Source organism: Parasteatoda tepidariorum, chromosome 3, assembly GCF_043381705.1.
Source record: "Parasteatoda tepidariorum isolate YZ-2023 chromosome 3, CAS_Ptep_4.0, whole genome shotgun sequence".
In the NCBI taxonomy this organism is placed as follows: domain Eukaryota; kingdom Metazoa; phylum Arthropoda; class Arachnida; order Araneae; family Theridiidae; genus Parasteatoda; species Parasteatoda tepidariorum.
The window spans coordinates 11,673,436-11,694,412 of record NC_092206.1 but is presented as its reverse complement, the minus strand read 5'-3'; the positions used below and the strand labels follow the sequence as shown (position 1 = coordinate 11,694,412).

The 20,977-nt window shown below is 29.2% G+C and overlaps 1 protein-coding gene across 2 annotated transcripts in view; it reads right to left on the bottom strand.

Annotated features, from left to right (window-relative positions):
- The window catches only part of LOC107449367 (uncharacterized), a 72,833-nt gene extending 66,084 nt beyond the window's left edge, over positions 1 to 6,749 (bottom strand). The window contains exon 1 of one of the 2 annotated variants that reach the window (XM_043047497.2): positions 6,558 to 6,749. In XM_043047497.2, coding sequence (XP_042903431.1) covers positions 6,558 to 6,612 — 55 coding nt within the window. In that variant the 5' untranslated portion in view covers positions 6,613 to 6,749. The remainder of the gene's footprint in view (positions 1 to 6,557) is intronic. The other variant, XM_071178322.1, reaches the window with a different exon arrangement.
- Between the last annotated feature and the right edge of the window lie 14,228 nt (positions 6,750 to 20,977).

The following is a 20,977-nucleotide window of genomic DNA, read 5'->3' as shown; positions in this document are numbered from 1 at the left end:
GACTTTGTCCAAGAAAAAACACATTATAGCTGAGCTAAATGAAGAGTGCTATGTTTAATGAAGAAGCTATGTTTAATGTCAAAATCAAAATCTTGACTGATTTCAATGTGCTGTTGGATGTTGTCCGCCATTGCTTCTGTGGCTAACGTCACGTTGTAATCCAACTGCAGTTGAGTTGGACGGCAATTGTAGTTCAAGATGAGCGTTAGATGACGTATACTATCAAACTCACAAATGGACCCATCAGAGGTTAGCGCTGATTTCCAGTTGACGGCGTTCTGTCCTAAGAAACTAGGCCTTTAGTCGTTGTTTTAATTTTTACTATACGCGATTCAGTTTTTCACATATTTTAAAAACAATATTTGTAGTTGTCTGATACAACGTGCATTTTTTTTCAATTCCTACTATTAGTTCACACTTTCCTTATATATATTTATATACAACTTTTCAAACGTTAATAAAAATATTTTTTATTCATCCACTTGAAGTTCAAATACATTTTTCTTGTAGTGGATTATGCTTGATGTTAATACAGTTTTTTCAAATATTAATTCATTCATTAAATTCAGTTTTATTGTAATTATCTAAAAGAAAAGGAACTAAAATAATATTTTTCCTTGTTGACCTAAGTCGAAATTGGCTTTAATTTTTCTTTTTTTTATTATACTTTTTTATAATTTCAGATGTTTTAGTTGTGAAGGGATTTTCTTAAGTGTGCCAGATACTATTTTCTTTCTCTTCATCAGAATTACAGCTAATCTCTCATAATCTCTTTATCCATACATACCTTAATTTTTTTATCTCATTAAAAATTATAATTCCAATCTCGTTAGTTATGATTAAGATATCGATTTTAAGACAAGTATGTATATAATATTGTTCGGAAAATATCTTTATTAATAAATATTATAAAATAAAATATAAAATAAAAGCTCTTTGGCGGAAAAAAAGGACGCATGAAAATCTACAGTCACCATGAATATATGGTTTGAGAATTTTTTTAAAATTATGTGATGCAAGAAAATTAAGATTATTAATAGTCGGAAAAGCAATGGGAATGAGAAAGAGCAACTATTCTTTAAAATCTGACATTAGTGCAAAAAGAGGGTTTGAAACTCTTAAATCAGTTTTTGTCGAGTTTGAAACTTCTAACCAAAACGTGAAAAAAGTAGAATGAAAATAGACAACCAGTTTTTTTGATGATTCTAACCCCTCATTTGCTCCTCCGGATCTCAATCGTTTGAGTACATGTTTCTTTATTCTCACGTTATTATGTTTTAAGCTTTAGTGTACACACTTTTAAATAAATTTTTTTACAATGAAATTTAATTTATACAGTATGCTCTGTAATATGTGTTTAAAATCCTTTGTCAAAAAATCCTTGTCAAAAATGAGGACAAAAAGATTAAGATTACAAATCCTAAGTAAAAATCTTAAGTCAATGTTTGTAAAAAAAAATTAAAATTGTTATTTAAATTTGCCGAAATTTTACTGAAGAAGGCGGCATTGAAAAAAATAAATTTATTTTTTTCAGATAAAAAAATTATAAATTAAATAAGAAAATTAAATAAATTTTGAAAAAATAAAAATATTTAAAAATTAAAATTCTGGTTATAACCATTAAAACAAAGAGGTAGTAAATAGAGTTTGTTAGAAAATCTTCAAATATCTTCAGACAATCAAACAGATTTGGAGCTGAGATGGCTCTGGGGATAGAGCATTCGCCTTCCAATGAGGTGAATTGGATTGAATCAAAGCTATCACCAGTCTATGTGAATTCTGCACCCGGCTCGCACCGACCACAGTTTCGATTTAAAATGTCCTCAGTGGTAGACGGATCATGGGTAAGAGTCCCCTTGGTTAATAAGCATGTTTTGGTGGTTTTCCTCTCCATGAAATGCAAATGCGGATTATTTCCTTGAAAAAGTCCTCAACGAAGCCAAATTTCACCCAATACTTAATCCAGGAATTCCCTTGTCTTCTGGATTGGGTTCAAAATTACAAGGCTACGGAGTTGAACATTAGTAGTAGTAAACCCAAAATTGGGTTAACTGTTCATCCGTGGTTATAAAATTAAAAAAAATGAAACAAATTTTTATACTTTGAATTGTATTTTAAATTTGATGATTTGTTAGATTGCGATAGTATTTTTATTTTTTCTCTGATTAAAAATAGATTTTTAACCTTTATTGTGTGTTTCAGTATATTTTTAGCAAGGGTTGTAAAATTTTTTTTTACAGGATTTCATGACGGAACAGACTTTATATTAAGACGGATCACTTCAACCACTCTTTACCTTCCTATCTCTTATAATTTTAAAAAATATTATTGTTGGACAATACTTTGTTTTTCTTTAAAAATTTCGTCTGTCTGAAGAAATGGAAGAAAATTAAGCAAATCAAACGTAATTTCGTATTTTATATTGCAGGTTAATTTTGCAGGCTGACTTGCAATATTCCATGTTGCAGGTTAGATTTTAAGTAATATATTATTAATGGATTTTTAAAAAAAAAATTTAAATGGTGATAAATGTCGTAACATTTGTGAAAAGTAGACAAATATAAAGAAATATTTTTAAAACTCTTTACTTGCTTGTTTATATTTTTTTCATAGCACAAATATTACATTTTATAAGGTATGATTTTATTTTTATGTTTTCTTTTTCAGTATGGTTAAAGACAATATTTAATTAAAGTAAAACCAATTTTTAAAAAAAATACCAGATGCGGTATTTCCAATTTAAGTTTTTAATTAGTTTACAGTAAAAACTCAATTTTTTATATTTCTTAAACATAGTTTATTCTCACAATAGTTATATTTAAAAAAAATGCTTGATATTTTGATATCGTTTGTAAAAAAAAAAAAAAAAAAAAANAAAAAAAAAAAAAAAAACGCACATGCAAATAAAGTATAACGAATAATTAATTGCTTTGAAATAAAATTTAATTACTAATTTTTCCCTTTAATTAAATTCTTTTTGAAATGTCACCTTTTTTAAAAAAGAGAATACTATGTTTAACAATTTTTTACTACAGTTTTTTTTTAATGATTAATACCAATCCATTTTTCAGGCTAAATTTCAAAATACACAATTCTTTTTTTAATATTTAGATTTATTATAAACAAATATAGGCATTTTGACGATAAAAACCATTATTATTATTGCGAGAATAGTAGAAGCGAATACAAACTGAAAATATATTTTAAAAATATTTTTAACTTTATAACATTTTCATTTAGAAATGGTTCTAAACTGATAAGATACATTTCTATCTTAAAATATAAAGTACTCTTTTCAATTTGATTCAATTTAATAATGTATCAAAATATTTTTTTAATTACTCTTATCAGTTTTTAAAGTTTCAAGATTTTGTTTTCATTCTTTATTTTTTTTGATGAACAAAATAAATTTTTCGTGGTTTGAGATAACAACTTATTTTATGTCAGGAAATAGTTTTTAATAATTATCTCTCGGATAAGATATTGAGTTGTTACATTTGTGTGAAACTCATATACAATTTAGTAGCAATCTTTGTTTTATTTCTTACAAAAAATAGCAAACTACAAATAAAAATTTTTAAAATTATTATTTAAGCGTACTCTTATTTTTAAGGTGATAATTTCATAGTTGATAAAATTAGTTGACTTAATTATAAGATGTAAACATTAGTTAGCGCTATTTTAAAAATATAAAACGTGTTTATTCTATTATAATTAACTTATTTAGTCCAAACTTTTAAGATAAAGATTATAGGAAAACTGTCGAGAAAGAAAATATTTAAAATTAGTTTCGTGCTTATGTCAGTTGTATGCTTTATCACAAATTAAATATATGTTCTTTTGCCAAAATAAAAGGCAAATTTATTGTTTATTTATAAAAAAGCAAAATCGGAAATTATTTTTTACATTGAATTTCATGTGATTCCTAGGAAAGAAATATTAAGTAATTTTATTTCATGCACTACTAATATACAAACCATATTTAAACGGCTAATATTTTATTAAATTATATTGTAAAAGTATTTTTCACTTAAAATTTAACATTATAGTTGTTTGAGATTTAATATTACGTAACTTGAAAGTTGTATTTTGTATCGATGATAATAAAATAAAGAGTTTGTGTGCCTACGTGCGCGTGTATGAGCCGCTGGTCACATAAACTCTTGAAATTAAAACAGTGAGTCCATGAAGCAACTTCAGCCTCCCAACTGAAAAAAGAAATCAACATTCCAAAATTTAATCTAATTAGTTCCGAAGTGGTAAGGATACTAGCAAAATTCTTTCCGGAGATGCAGAAAGATATAAATATTCATTAAATTGCTATTTCAAAAATCTTGTGCGTTTAATTGTCTTTAATAGTTTTCATACAAAAATTTCAATAATTTAATTAAAACCTACTAAACTAATTAATTTTGTCAATTCAATTTGTCATTTTTTTCAGCTCTAAAATTATATAACAAAAAAAAATCATGTTGTCAAAAAAAATCATAAAAGTTTTTAAAAAAAATAACATGTACAATAAAAGAAACAGTGACTTTTAGTGTTCTATAATCTATGTATCATTTATTCTATTGTTTAATCTTCTAATCTACACAATTTATTAAATTATTATAGAATTAAGTTAAAAAGACTCGTAACTAGCATTATTTACAAAAGCATTATTAAAACGAAATAATAAAAGCAAATAATAAAAGTTCCAGCCAACTTTTTTATTTATTAGATTTTCAGAGTGCAGATGGCTCTTTCAGGCGACCTTAAGGAGCGACATTTGAAAAGGGAAAAAGTTTCAGCATCCTTTTAACTCTAAACGGTTCTGAATTTCCAAATATTTAACGTTAGTGATGTTTGAAAAACAACTTTGCTGGATTAAAAACTGAGCTTGTTGCACGCTTTTTTAATAATCAATTATTTTTTATTCGTAAGCTCAAGGATCAACGTTGGTCGATACCATGTGAGGGCTACGTCACCAAATTAGTAGTACAGTTATTTGTATTTATTTTGGTTACAGCTACACTTGTGAAACATGTTTCTAATTAACCAAATAATTTCGAATCAAAGGCAAATAAAATATAAAAAATAAGTCATGTACTAGGGAGAAAAATAAATGGCAAAAAATTCATATATTAAGGTAAATGTTGAACTATCATGAATTGGTTAGATAAATATTTGGTATCAAATGTTTCTAAATACATCAAATATTCATTTGAACTTCAAAAAACGCCTCATCTAATAACGTGAAGTCACAAAAAAGGCAACAAATAAAAAATTTGGAATTATTTAATTTTTATTAATAGTGCCGGTATATGACACTCAATTTTATGCATGATTTTATAGTGTTATTTATTACCTATTTACTGATTTTATATTTATTATTTTAAAATATATAAATATTTTTTATCCCGTTTGAAGAACCAGGTTTTAACTAGTCGTAAATATTTATTAAGTAACTTTTTTGCATTGGCAGACAATTTTATTAAATGCAACTGTCATCTATTTTTTTTTTATTTTTTTGGAATTTCTCTTATTTATGGATTATATAACTTGTTTTCATTTTATATTAGATCTCAAGAGTTTAAAGGATTTTTCGTTTTTTAAAAAAGAAAAGTTTTATTTTTAAGAATGACTTGAAAGTGGTTTCCTGCAATGTCACTAAGAAAGTTATTTATTTATTTAATTATTAGTTAGCTTATCTTTATGGATTTAGAAACTGTTTTGTTAAAGACAAATTATACTTTTCTTTTATTTACAAACGTTTTCTGGATTATATTGCAATTCAGTTTTTATCATTTATAGATATTTTTGGCATTTTGAATGTTCTGAATTTTTGAACTTTTTTTTTAATAAAAACTTTTGTTTGTAAGTCCGACTCGAAAACAAAATTTTTTGTTTGTTTGCTATTAAATTACTTTTGAACTTAAACGAATATTTTGTTAAATTCAAATCAGATTTTTTAAAAATATTTGTTAAACAAATATTTGTTACAATATTTGTTAAATTCAACAAATATTTTAACAATTATTAAATGTTCTCTAACAAATATTTGATGAATTCAAATCAGAATCAGTCGGATTTTATCGCAATTCAGTTTATATCGTTTATACATATTTTTGGCATTTTAAATCTTTCGAATTTTTGGACTTTTTTTAATAAAAACGTTTGTAAGTCCGACTCGTAAATAACATTTTTTAGTTTGCTATTAAATTACTTTTGAACTCTAACAAATATTTTCGTAAGTTCAAATATAACAAATTTTAACACTTTTTTTGAGGTTACAAATTATATATTAATAACTATACCAAAATTCTAAAACTTTTTCCTGAATTATAAATTTTATACGAGATCTCTAAATTTTAAGGATTTTTATTTTCAAATTTCTTTTTTTTTTTCAAAACAATCCAAATTATTTAGAATTATATTTTTAGTATGGTTTCATGCCATCTGATATTATCACGTAAATATTATCTGAGAATTAAGCCTTGGTCAATAATAGGGGTGTTATTAAAGATCGTGTTCTGCAAACTATCTGCGCATGAAAGCAATCTATAAAAAGAACTCACTCGATAACGTGATGAGAACGAGTGCCAAAACAGAGAACCGTCCCACGTTTTGCATGATTTTCCTCTTCCAAGCGGGATGCAGAACACACTACAACCTCCAGAGATCTGTTTCATCCTACAAACTCTCTTCTTCTCTTTCCGAAGAAGAAGATGCCCGACGCGCCCTCCCTTTCTCACTTCACCTGGAAGTTCGAATTGAGGAAGAGACTGAAAAAGAACCGAAGGAAGAAGAAGAAAAAAAAAGGAGGAAGATCGAGGTAGATGTCGTTTGGAGAAGCAAAAAAGGAACCGAAAAACATTAGTTTGGACCTTCTTTTTATACTATTGATGTCAAAGACTTTATTGCGATGTTTTTTGAATTGATTATTTTTTTTCTTCTTTTTCATACAAACTCCTTAGGTTTTCGAATTTTTTCCCCTTTTTTCTTCTTTTTTTTAATTTTGTAACTGATCGCATAAACGAGGAGAAAAAAGTTCTAAACGGGACGGCTATTTTTTACTCCGTCCGTTTCGTTTACTCTTTTTTGTGTTTTTTGAGATGGCTAGTGAGTGGCAGCCTTAAGAAATCATCTGAAAAAAGTAAAGCTGGAATATTCGTCACTGTGTCACATATGTCAGGCGAATTCAATTTTGAATTCAATAGAACATTTCTTTTTATTGTGTTTTTATAAATTGTACATTTTTTAATTAATATCCTTTTCTTAGAATGCATCTTCCCTACATCATAGCATTAAGAAATCGTCTGAAATAAGTAAAGCTGGAATATTCGTCACTGTGTGACGTATTTCAGACGAATTCAAATTTGATTTCAATAGAAAAAAAATTTTAATTGTTTTTTTTTATAAATTGTACATTTTTTATTTGGTGTCATTTTTTTAGAATGCATCTTCCCTACATCTACATTCGTACTAGAAATTATTTATTTATAAATGGTTATTGAAAATTATTCCTTCAAAATTGTTCCTCATTAGTTGTTTACTTTTTTTATGTTCTCTACATCTTTGAAATGGCTAGTGAGTGGCAGCGTTAAGAAATCGTCTGAAAAAAGTAAAGCTGGAATATTCGTTACTGTGTCACATTTCAGAAGAATTCAATAGAACATTTTTTTTATTGTTTTTTTTTTTTATAAATTGTACATTTTTTAATTGGTGTCATTTTCATAGAATGCATCTTCCCTACATCTACATTCGTACTAGAAATTATTTATTTATAAATGATTATTGAAAATTATTCGTTCAAAATTGTTCCCCTTTTGTTGTTTACTATTTATTTAATGACTGAGTAATAACTACGCTGAAAAAAATATGGTCATAACTATAAGAATATGGGGAAATGTATCGTGTTACTGACTCTATGGGAGCACCAAAAAAAATTCGATAATTTTTGCAAAAACGCTTTTGCAATTATTTTGGTAATTATTAACAACCAGTGGATAGGTGAGATAATTCACGTCAGCTTAGACACGCCTATTTAACACTGCTTGAATTATGACAACCTAACAAACTGAATTATTATAGACGATTATAGTTCAGCTTCCAGACGATTATAGTTCAGTAAATTTCAGCTTCCTACCTTTCGTTGCCAACACTAAAATGAAATTTCTATAATCGTGTGAATAAAATTGCTTTATCATAAATAAATAATGTTGATTTATATTGAAGAGAATTTAAATCATATAAATATGTTGTTCTGCAATACTTTTTGGCCATAATATGAAATTATTAAATTTATTTCAATTTAAAAAAAAATATGTGGTATGATTTTAAATTTTCAAAAACTTTTACTCGAAGTTTAAACATATCTAATCTATTCTAACTTTTAGATTTTCGTTATATTTTAAAATATAACTTCATTAGTTCAGAAACTTGGAAAAAAGGAAAAACCGGGAAAATCTTTAGATGTGGTAAAAATTTATAACGAAAGTAGTGTAGTCTACATTTTTAATATTTTAGATATGACAAAAATAGTACTATATTTTTCCGTCTTTGTCTGCTACAAAAAAGTAATTTTTTTAAAATTTTTATTGCATATTTTTTTTAGTTCTATGTTAGTTAGTTTCTTATGTTAGAAAATAATCTAAATTTTGATTGGCGCTAAATTGTACAATAATATTACTCTGTAAATTGCATTGTCGTTAGACGTTTAGAGGTCCAGTCGAATTTTAAGGAATCTAGCATGTTAAAAAGAGACCACCATTGTGATTTAGATAAATTCTAATTTAAAGATAAATTTTGTTTGTGTCAGTCAGAAAACGATGAAAACTTTTATTGTCACATGACAACGAGCTCCCGTCGCGATTTGAGCCCTCTAGATTGACGATATATACACTTAATCCTATGCTAGAGTCTTGATTGACGATAAATACACTTAATCCTATATTTCTGTACTGACTTGCATAAAAATTTGATACAATCTTCTTTCTCGTTTTTGCTTAACCTTTTGCTTTCGTCACGTTGAAGTCATTTTGATCCACTTATTGTAGCAGCCGTAAGCAAGAGGTTAAACGGTGACTTTTACAGTAGTGATCTAGTTTTTCAAATTTTATGAGTAACTTGAAATGAAATGTAACTTAATACATTATTTATTTTATTTAACTGTAATTTTAAATTTTTCTGAGCGTAATTTCGTTTTTTCAAAATTGATTACATTTGATGAAAAATTGATTGATTGGCAAAATGGGCCTTGGTTTCGATTTGATGGCGTCCACACAAGTCTCAATTGTAATTGTTCAATTGTAATTGTTTCAATTGTTCAAGAGTTATAATAAAAGTGCGCATGAGTTGCTTTGGCGATCGCTGCTGCTTTTCTTTTTCTTTTCAGATATTTTAATGTATTTGCATAGTAATAATTTAAAGTATGTATACATTCTTTTTATTATTAACGTTTAATGACTGTCTTGACGGTGATTTCAATATAAATTATATGCTGGTTATATGACGGTGATTTTAATAATGTGCTGAAGAAGAAAAAGTATTTTGAAACACTTACATAGGCAGGATTTGAAAACCAATCAGACGACAAACATCCATTGAGACAGTTTGTGCAACCCATGATTTGAATATGTTGTGGCGTTTAACCGAGTCAATCCAGAAAGAAAAAGCTCTTGACTAATAGGTAACCAGTTATCGTAATAAGACGATCACGACTTTTTGTTGATTTTTTTTTGAAATATATTATTACATAAATTTTTTGAAATATTGGAAATAAGAAAGTTTAATTGTTTTATGTTAATACATTCTATACCGTTCCTCACGTCTTGCTAAAAAACCTCGTCACATTTTGCATCTTCAGGTAATTTTTGAAAGTCCCTTCTGGTGATGATATGAGTCGCTCAGAAGCCAATGCGGTTAAGTCCAAAACACAACAATTGAGAAAATTAATGTTTTTTGATACATCAGTTTTTAAAATTCCTGGTTTATTAATTTAATTAGAAAAGCGTATAAACTCTTTTTTCGAGGTGTAAACTCTGCAAAAAAACAAGATATGTGCATGATGTGTAAATAAAAACGTAAGTATTTATTGAAATAATGAATCTTAAAAATTTTAGGACTTATACCTTTTGGCAGCTGAAAAAGATAAGAAATATATATAGTCTACTAGTATAAACGAACTTTTATTTTTCACAATCACTAGATACAGTGACTAATAGAAAATAAACTGTTGGATTATTTCAAAAATTGTTTTTTACTTCAAAACTAGAGTGGCGCTTTTCTTTGTTTTAGGAAATGAAAATAAAACAAATAAATAAAAAAAAAACTAAAAATACCACATTTTAAAAAAATACTACGAAAAATACCATACCCCTTTTTTTGGTGAAAAAATACTACCGTAGTATTAAAAATACTACGTCTGGCAACCCTGAAGTTACTATGAATTTCTTGTTTTTCAGTGTTACCAACAAATATCGAAAGAAGAATTTAATTTTAATTTCAAAGCTTATGTAAAAAAATATTGATAAAAGGTGGACTTATTCACAATGGCTTCTGAAATTATTATACAATATATTCAGAAGCTATTAAAAAAAGGGCTGTCTAACCTAGAAAAAAGTAACCAACGAGTAAATCCTTTAATAACTAAGAAGATTATTATTTATTTCATCAAAATTTCCAAAAATCAGAAAATATCAAAAAATGGACTTCCGCATTGGCTTCTGAGCGGCTCATATCGTAATAAATTCACCTAATTACAATAAAAATCGATTTTGACTTAGGTTACAATTCGCTCATATTTTCAGTTAAAATTTGAGTACTGTAGCTAATCGGATTTTTGACTGATGGTTAATTTCTTTTAGTGATATTATTACGATAAATTTTATCTCTAGTCCTTAACAAATGAATAAAATGGATTTTGTCTTTAATTACAAAGCTCCGGAAGAAATTTGAGTTCATAAGCTGGTCGAAAAATGATTGAAATGTTTATTTAAAGATTCTACCCCAACACACACGAAAGCGAGTTAATTAAATTAATTCCTTTTATAGATGATTTTCTTAGAGATAGGAATAAATCACTTTGGAAATTACTATTTTCTAAATTTTACAACAAATCTATTACTATTCAAATACATTATTAATTAAAAGAAATCTAATTTCAGATTTTTAATAACACAGTTTTATCAGTTTTTGTATTTTTTTTTTATAATCTGCATTTTTTTAAGAAACCAAAACTTTTTTACACTATTGGAAGTTTGGTTTTATACGAAAATATTTAAAGCATTGAATGAAATAAATTGACATCTATATGTTAAAGAAATAAAAAGGTTATCAAGAAAAAATGACTTTTTACGGATATTAAATAAAACTAATTTTTTTAAACTTAATGTTAATATGTACGTTACCTGCTTAAGTAAATTAAATATAATCAAACGAAATAATAAACCTTATTTTGATATTGAGGACACTGAAAAAATAAAGATTCACCACCTTTTTTTGTTCTAAATAAAATACATCACATTTGCATTTAGTTATTTTTAAATTTCTAATTTTCTTCGAAAAATATTTGAAAATCATTTTTTTATTATTTATCCCTTTTTTTTCATATCAAAGATAAAGTAGAGAAATTTGATGAAGAAAGACTAAATAGTTTTTTAGTAAGTTGGTTTAGTACTACTTTGATTATGAAATTTTCATTAATGGAGTAGCTAAGAAAAAACAGTGTATAGAGAAATAGAAAAGTATAAGAGATACTCCTAATCAAAGAAAAAAATAAGATTAAATAAGAAAAAAACTCATTTTTGGGGTAAAAAATATGTACTTTAATCAATGAAAATGAATCTTAACGATCAAAGTTCTTTTTTTGATGTATGTCGAGAAGATTTGATTGTTCGACGCCTTCAGTGTTTTCAAAAAGAAACTATTTATTCAGTGTTCAAAATAAATCTTGCTAGTATAATGAAGTAAATAAAACTGATTCGAAATATATGTTTTATTATTTTGATGTAAAAAATATTCTTATATATTATTCAGATTTTATGATTTGCATTCGTAATTTTTATGTTTATATTGTAAGGAATATTTATTAAGTTTGTAATAATTTTAAAGACAAATAAGAATAGTAGAGGTTTCATTAATTTTGAATTACAGTCTCTGGCTAAATTATTAGACTCACATAAGATTCTATGTAAATTCTTAATTATCAGGGTGATACTATACAGCTTTATTATTTTCACGTGACTGAAACCGGTTTGTACTTGTTTACGTTCGTGTATCAATTGGTTAACATTGTAATGCAATGCGTTTAAAATAAATACAAACAAGAATTGTATGAAAAAGATCCTGAATGAAAACTCATCACATGTATGTTTAAATATAAAAGTATTGCACATAAACTGGTGCAAAACATGTAATTATTAAGAAACTACAGTGCGTCTAATAATTTTGTCTAATTATTGTAATATATTAATATAATACCTGATGTAATAAATATTCTATGTTTATATAATATATCGTCTAATTTGTCCAATCTCTGAATTTATATTATATATCGTCTAATTTAACTCATTGATACACGAACGTAAACAAGTGCGAACCGGTTTCAGTCACATAAAAAAAATAAAGCTGTATAGTATCACCTGATAACTAAGATTTTACTTAGAATATTATAGTGCGTCTAATAATTTGGCCAAGGTATTGCACATAAACTGGTGCAAAACATGTAATAATAATTGGGATAAGCTCGGAATTTCGTGTTTAGAATTGGTAATGGAGATAATTTAAATTTTATGTTGTTTATTTATTTATTTATAAACTCAAATATCCGACTTTTATGAATACAAAATGCTCAAAAGTTCTATCAAAAAATTAAGAGGGATAATAACAGGCATCATGTGAATGATAATTAACCATAGAGCGTGGGATATCAAGTCACATTGTGAGAATGAACATTGTGACAAATCATGCATGTGTAAACGTCACCCTGGTGAACTTGCTACTGCTTAAGATTTATTTGTACCGTTATTAGTAAAACAATTGTTTAATGTGGCATCCACTGTCATTATTGCTTAGTCTACAATGTCATAAAAAGGATTCCCAGACGCGGTCAAAGATGCCAGGTCTGCAGGAACGACGATAATCAGCGTTAAAATATCTGGAGTCTCCGCTTTTTGCCGCATGCGTTTTTCAATGCCTTTACTTGTTAAGGCGAACCGGATTCGAATTCCAGTCGATACGAATTCCGCACACGGCTTGCACCGACCACAGTGCTGACGTGAAATATCCTCAGTGGTAGACGGATCATGGGTTAGAGTGTCCTTGCCGTCATTCTAACCGTTAGAGGTTCTCGTGGATTTCCACTCCATGTACCGCAGTCCCGCAGTGGACTGATCGTTAAGACGTGGTTCCCAGCAGAACACTGAAGTCTAGCATTACTGGCTACGGTCGTCAGTGTGTGTGTGGGTGCCCACTTTGATCTGTCTGCGTAGGGAGACCGAGGGTGTGCGGTATGGGTCCTCGTTAAACTACCGTAAAGTGTTCCGGGTTCCATCCCCTCTGCAGAGGATCAAAATTGGGATGGCATGTCTTCGGATCATCCTCAGGGATTTTTCCCAGCCCGTCACCAATAGCCCATTGTGCAGCTCTAGTGCGACGTAAATGAACAAAAACAACTCCATGTAACGCAAATGCGGGTTAGCTCCATCGAAAAGTACGACACGAAGGTAAAATTTCTCCCAATACTCGAACCAGGACTTCCCTTGTCTTCTGAATTGGATTCAAAATTACTAGGCCACAGAGTTGAATATAAGTAGTCGTAAACACATTATTCTGGGTCGGCTGTTCAACGACGGTTATAAAATAAAATAAAATACTTTTACTTGGGCCGCGATTGCCTGGTTGGTAGGGCACTGGGCCCATGTCCAAGAGATCATGGCTTCAATCCCGCCGGCCGAAGACTCTCCGTGTAGTAAATGGTGATCGATGCACGTTAAATCTCTCGATTCTCTAAGTCCTTCATGTTCCCATGACAAATCATACCTCTGGGGATACTGATCCAGGAGTTTCATTGTCTTCTGGATTGGTTCAAAATTATATCGTTACAGTTTGTACAGTACGAATTTATATCGTTACAGTTATCGTGATTTAAATCATGCTATTCTTGACTATCATAATTATGGATTTTATATACACGATGTTTATGATTAGCAAAAAGAGCCTAAAGTTTATAGCTTAAATCGAGAAGCTATTTGTCGTAAAATTTCGATAAAAAACAGATCTTTAGAAAAGTTCAGAATAGTTTCGATGCAATAAATATGTTGGGGGCCCAGAAAAAAAAAGTCTTCATACTCAAATCAAAATTCTTGATGATCCCATCAAATAATTTTGATGGTTTATGTTGGTTTCAGTGCGATTCATGATGGTTAAACATCATTTGATGGCCAGCATCATCCATCGTTTTCTATTATGCGTTCATGGTTTTTGATATGCCAGTAAACTTCGTTTAATACTCTGATGGTTAACCATCAAGAGAAGTTTGATTTTTCTTCCACCAACAATCCATGATGGTCCATGATGGTTCCAACTGTACATTTCCATGACGGCTTAATGGGAATTCCTGTTGGTTCACAGGAATATACTATAAAAGTAATTTGGTATCTTTAATGTTGAACCATCATAAATCAGTCCGAATTCCTACATTGGGATGATGGCTGTTCATGATATTTCCAACGTTTGATTTCTGAGAAATTATGATGGAAATTTCTGATTGTTTAATATGAACAAACCATCAAAACAAGTTGTTATTCTTATGTTGGGCCATCATAAATCAGTCCGAATTCCTACATTGGGATGATGGTTGTTCATGATATTTCCAACGTTTGATTTCTGAGAAATTATGAAGGAAATTTCTGATTGTTTAACATGAACAAACCATCAAAACAAGTTGCTATTCTTATGTTGGACCATCTTAAATCAGTTCGAATTCTTACATTGGGATGATGGCTACTTATGTTGGTTGCCATCAAGATTATGATGGTCCATCAATAGAAAACCATCAAAAATGTTGACTGGGGTAGACCTGAAAAGATTTATCGGAAAAGATACAGTATATTCTTCTCAACATAGGAATCTGTGGAAATGTAACACTTGTCATATAGTGGAATAAGTTATTGTAGTCTAGATTTAACGATTTGTCGAATAACTTACGCTAAAATGATTAAATTAGCCAAAATAATTAAATTTCGATAAAACAACTGGTTTTTGAACCTATTTGCATGTTTTTTTTGACAATTATTATTAGAACACATAAAATGTGAGAGGAAATTAAGATAGGTAAATGTACAGTTTCAATGACGCAGGAACAGAAAGCACTTCTAGTGGCATTCGATTGCATTTCCGGTAATGGGCTTAACCTCGCTGCTAAGGAAATAAAAGACAGCATAACCAAGCAAATGAGTATTTACGCCAATAAGTTAAAAACTGTCTTTGCATTCATTTGGTAATTAAAATAAACTTCAGTTAACGAATCAGTTTTATATACCTTTTTTAAGCTTAGGTAGATTTCTCAAAATTTACGTTAGCTTCTCTACGCTCCCGCACGTAACATTTCAAGCAATTGCGCATGCGCCCGTGAAATCAGATCTAAGAGTCATCACGGCTCTTAGATTATAGTTATAGTCGTTGATCAACCGACTCAATTTTATGGGTTTACAACTACTCCTGGATCGAGTACTGGGAGAAACTTGCCTTCGTGGCGGACTTTTTAACGTAGCTAACCCGCATTCGCGTTACATGGAAAGGAAGACCACGAGAACCTCCCACAGTTAGCCTGATGGCAAGGGGACTCTAACCCATGATCCGTCCACCACTGCGGATATTTCACGTCAGCACTGTGGTTGGCGCAAGCCGGATGCGGAGTTCGTATCGAATGGGATTCGAACCCGGTTCGCCGCATTGGAAGGTCAACGCTCTATCCCCTGAGCCATCGCGGCTCTAGATTCTTATGGTTTATGAATTTTAACATTTAAAGTATCAGTAGCCTATTCTCATTGGGTAAAGACAAAAAAGGTGGGAATATTTCTATATTGTGATCTGTCACGCAAATCGCAATCGCCAAGGGGCAAAATGGATTTTAGGGAGGAAATTTTCTTTCTTTCTTTATTTATTTTGCTTGGCGTAGTGTTTCACTAATTTTCGGTACCCGAAATTACTTACAACTGGAACTTAATCTCCACTCAAATGAAAGAAAACATGAAGTGGTAAAAGAAGTCTATATTTGTAACAAATCCCAAATGCCTTTTTATACCCTGCCATTTTTATTCAACCCAATTACAAAGGAAAATATAAATTTTTCCTTCAAAATGACTATTCTAAGAGAAGAAAAGAATTCTTTAACGCAGATGGAACATCGTTTTGCCTGCAATTAGCAGTTTTTTCTAATTTATTCTTCATCGCGTGGATACTTTGTTCTGCGGGAAAAAAATTTCCTTTTTCGTTATATCTTTGAGAAATATTATATTGTGTTATTTGGAATCTTGCCAAAGGTAAAGGCCATAAAATGTTTTTCAAATAATTTTATGAGACTAGTTCATCACAAACAATGTGATCGAAACTAGCACTTATATTTCTTATTGTAGGGATAAGTAGTTCTATATTTTTTTATTTTTCCCGATATTATGTAGTTATTTCTTGTTTAAAAAATATATATATTTTAATGTACTGCCTCACCCTAAAGCAGTGAGAATATTCTCATTATTTTGGAATTTAGTAGCGTCTTAATTGTTGCCAGAGGCAATATTGTTTCGTTAGAGTAATTTTTTCTTTCTAGAATATCAATGGGTTTACTGATACTGCTTATTTCGGTTATAACTGAGTCGTATACCTGGATACTCGTTTTCAAAACCTGGTAGAAAAAGTAAATAATCAATCAATAGCCAATGATCCTGCCTATGAAATCAATGCACAAAACTGAAAGATATACACAGACAAGTAATAAATCTATAGTAATTCTATTTTTATTTTTTTCCTTATTATTATATTTCTCCTTATTATCCATTGGCTAATTGGGTGTTGTTTTGGGTTTAATGGCATGCACCACACTTTTCAACTGTGTTCAAGAGTAATAGGAAGCAGTGCGCATGCGTCGTCATTGCATGCGTTGCTATGGTGACAGCTGCTGTTTGATAATTTTTGTTAGAATTCATTTTTTTAAAAAAATTTTAATTCTGTTATTCATCAAGTTTCATTAAATAATTTAAAGCATTTTTATAATTTTTTCATTATTAACTTATAATTTCTGTCTTGGCGATGATTTTTATATAAATATGAATACTGGCGAAGGAAGGTGACGTCTTGAAATATTGTATAAGGATTGCATAAGTAAAACAAAATTTATACGGGACACAATTTAATACATCATTTGAAAGAATGTAAATTTACTAGGCAAAATACAAAACTTGAGCAAAATCGGTCAATTAGCTCCATAAACATTGAATTTTTTTAAAAAAATCGTATTTTTAAACTTCAATTTCTCATTACCTTCAATTTCTCATTAATTTTGAATTTTTTTTAATATAAAATTACATTCTTTAAAATGATGTAAATAAATTATATACTTTATAAATAAAAAGTTTTACGACTATTACTAAATAAAATAATAAAAAATATAGAATATTTAATAAAAGCTATATTTTGTATGGAATTAAATTTGGATAAATGTATTGTATAATTATGTTCAAATTTTTTTAAATTCGTTTAAAATGCAATCGAGATATGGCAAAATACGCATTAAAAAATTAACATTAAGAGGGTCGCCACTCTCCTATTGTGACCATATTTTCCAGATTCTCACCCCCCCATATATATTGGGGGTGAGAAATCCGAATCAGTCATAAAAAAGCTATGTTTATTCAGAAAAAGTACGTTTTTGTGTCCGATTTCTTAACTTAAAAAAAATCATCCGGACTAATTAGTTAACATATTTGAGGTCACCCCCTCGAACCATTGAGATTGAGCCATAGAATGTGAAGATCCTCTCATTAGATTAAAAGTTATTCAGGGTGGTCCATTTTTAACGTTGCGAACTGTACATAAAAATGTTGAAAGTAATAAAGAAAAATAAAGTAGCAAACTTTCCAGTTGAATCTTTCATGTTACGGAGCGAAAAGTTAAACCAAATTGACGAAATCTGCTTACTGTTACCATTCTGACGAAGACAAATGTCTCTTGTATAATTTGACACAGAATCCAGGTTATTTGAAATAGACAAATGAGAGAAGGTTGATTAATGGTATGAGAAGTGTTTATGCATATGAGATACAAAGTGACTAATGTATGTATGGATAATTTGTAATAGTTTTAATTGATTTATCCGCAACGGTATGCTTCGATTGTATGCAATTTTAATGGGAGGGTTAACTATGAAATTCAAAAAGCCTTAAAAATCAATCAAGCATAGATATGGTAATATTTCTACCTTGTTAAAGTGGTTGTAATAATGTTATGTTAATGTGTACATGTATATGTGATAATGTATATGAATGACCGAAATTTGTGGTTGGTGACTTCCACCGGTGAATGTTGACACTCGCATAGTCGCTTTGGTAAAAGTCCGAAATTCATACTAGGTCTAGTTTACTGCCCGGTATACATTTGCCCGGTATGCCCTACATCAATGTTTTTTTAAAGTTTAGTGCCTCTGCCGGTATACTTTACACTTGTTTTTTTAAGATCAAGTGTGAACAGTGTTGTTAAGATCAAGTGAATCAATTTTGCCGAATTCAACTGAAAGTTGCAGCGACATTTTTGTCTATTTGCTCAAGATTTAAACTGCAATGAAAAATTCGATTAAAATGAATTAAAATCAATACAGACTAAATTCTTATTTATTTGGAATAGCATTTAAGAATAATTGATAACAAAAAAAAAATACCTCGATATGTTGTTTGGAAAGGAAAATACATCAATTTTTATGAGTAGCATAAATATCAACTCATTTATATTTATGAAGTTCCCATAATATATATGAAACATAGTGTGTGGCAGCTGGATTATTATCTACTTTTATTCTGAAGATTAATATAGAGCCAAATTAAAATTCAGAACTTTGACAAAAAAGCAAAACATCCAAATTAATATTGATATGCTCTTGCAGGAGGAGGAAGTTTGTGACATTTTCCAACAGCTGTTTCCTAAGTCATCAGTTGGACAATGATTTTAAAAGTCTTCAACATGACCAGGCGGGTTTTTTTCTTACGTAGATGCTAGGGAAAGGTTGCGTTACTGCCGAATTTAAACCAGAGAGTAAATTTTAGTTTTTACCACGTTTATAATTCGAACGCAGCATCCTCAAATTATAAGTATTAAACTATGCATAAAATTAAATGTAATTAATGTTATGGAAGGAAATCAGCTTTCTTGAAACTTTTGAAAATCAATAATTATTTTTAGTTTCATGCAATTCAACTCGTTTCTAACTATACATAAAAATCTAATGATGGTGTCGCAGTTTTCCATTGATGACGGTGCATTTTTATTGGCTGGACATGGTAGGATCCAGTTTTCCCACATTAATTTTCATATTGGTTTGGTTGTCATCAGCATAAAATTGATCTAAGTCATATATATAGTTTTCTTATAAATATATCTGTATCCCTAATTTAAAGATATTTTCCTGTACTGTTATTAAGTTTTTTATTTTGTTTGTTTTCTAAATTAAGAGTTATTGAAAATAGTTATTATTATTATTTTTATTAGAATAACGTAATTCTACTTCACATTTAGAAAAAGTTATTTAAATCGATGTCGGATTCTTATTAACTATTTTACAATTATTAATTTTTTTTCCGTGCAAGTTACATTAATATAATATGAATTTTTAAAGAAATATTTGTCATGATCTTACGCTTTTTAAGTAAAAGCGTGCTCGAAAATCAGTAGAAGACGTTAATGACAGTTAAGAAGGGTGTAACTTCGAAAGAATCTGTGACATCATATATGTTGTTTTCTAAAAGCATTATTATTGTTTAATGTTCTAAAAGTTTTTCGATTGAATGTTATTTATTTCAATTTAGAAGTTTTATTCAATAACTTATTATTGATTTAAAATTTTAATTTTTTTAAACAAGAAATTAGTTTTAAAGATTTCAATAATGGACACACACATTTAACTTAGGATTAATTTAGTAGAGAGCACGATTTGCAAAGCAGACCATATAAGATTGTATAACAATCATCAGGGGTTAAGGAGCATCAGCTAACAGGGAGGGGAGCCAACTATTAATAATAATAATAATTTAAAAAAATGCATTTATGGGTGGTTATTACTAAGCACCCTGTTATTACTAAAAGTCGTGGAGGCTCAGGGAATAGAGAGTTCACCTTCCAATGAAGTAGACCGGGTTTGAATCCCACTGATGGCTGGTCGATACGAATCTGCTTCCGGCTTGCACAGACCAGAGCGCTGATGTGACATATCATCAGTGGTAGACTGATCATGGGTTAGAGTTCCCTTACCGTCAGACAAACCGTGGGAGGTTTTCCTCTCTATGTAACGCAAATGCGGGTTAGTTCCATCAAAAAGTCGTCCACGACGGCAAATTTCTCCCATTACTTGATCCAGGAGTTCTCTTGTCTTCTGGATTGGGTTCAAAATGACTACGCTACAGAGTTGAACATTTGTAGTCATAAGCCCCCCAAAATTGGGCTGACTTTTCAACGACGTATATAAAATAAAATAACTCTTTTTAGTCATCATACAATGTTTAACTTTTGTTGGAAATTACAAAAGTAGACAAGACAAAAGTAGCTTGAACTACATTTTTTATTATTAGTTAGAAAATGAGAAAAATGAACTAGTATAATAAATTTAAAAGGTTGTTAAAATATTTTCCAATAATAAAGATCTACCGTAGTCAGCATGTTGTCTGAATACTCTTTTAAACTGTTTAAATTTTCAAATCGGTGTCAGTTTGAAAAATTTAACACTGGTTCACTG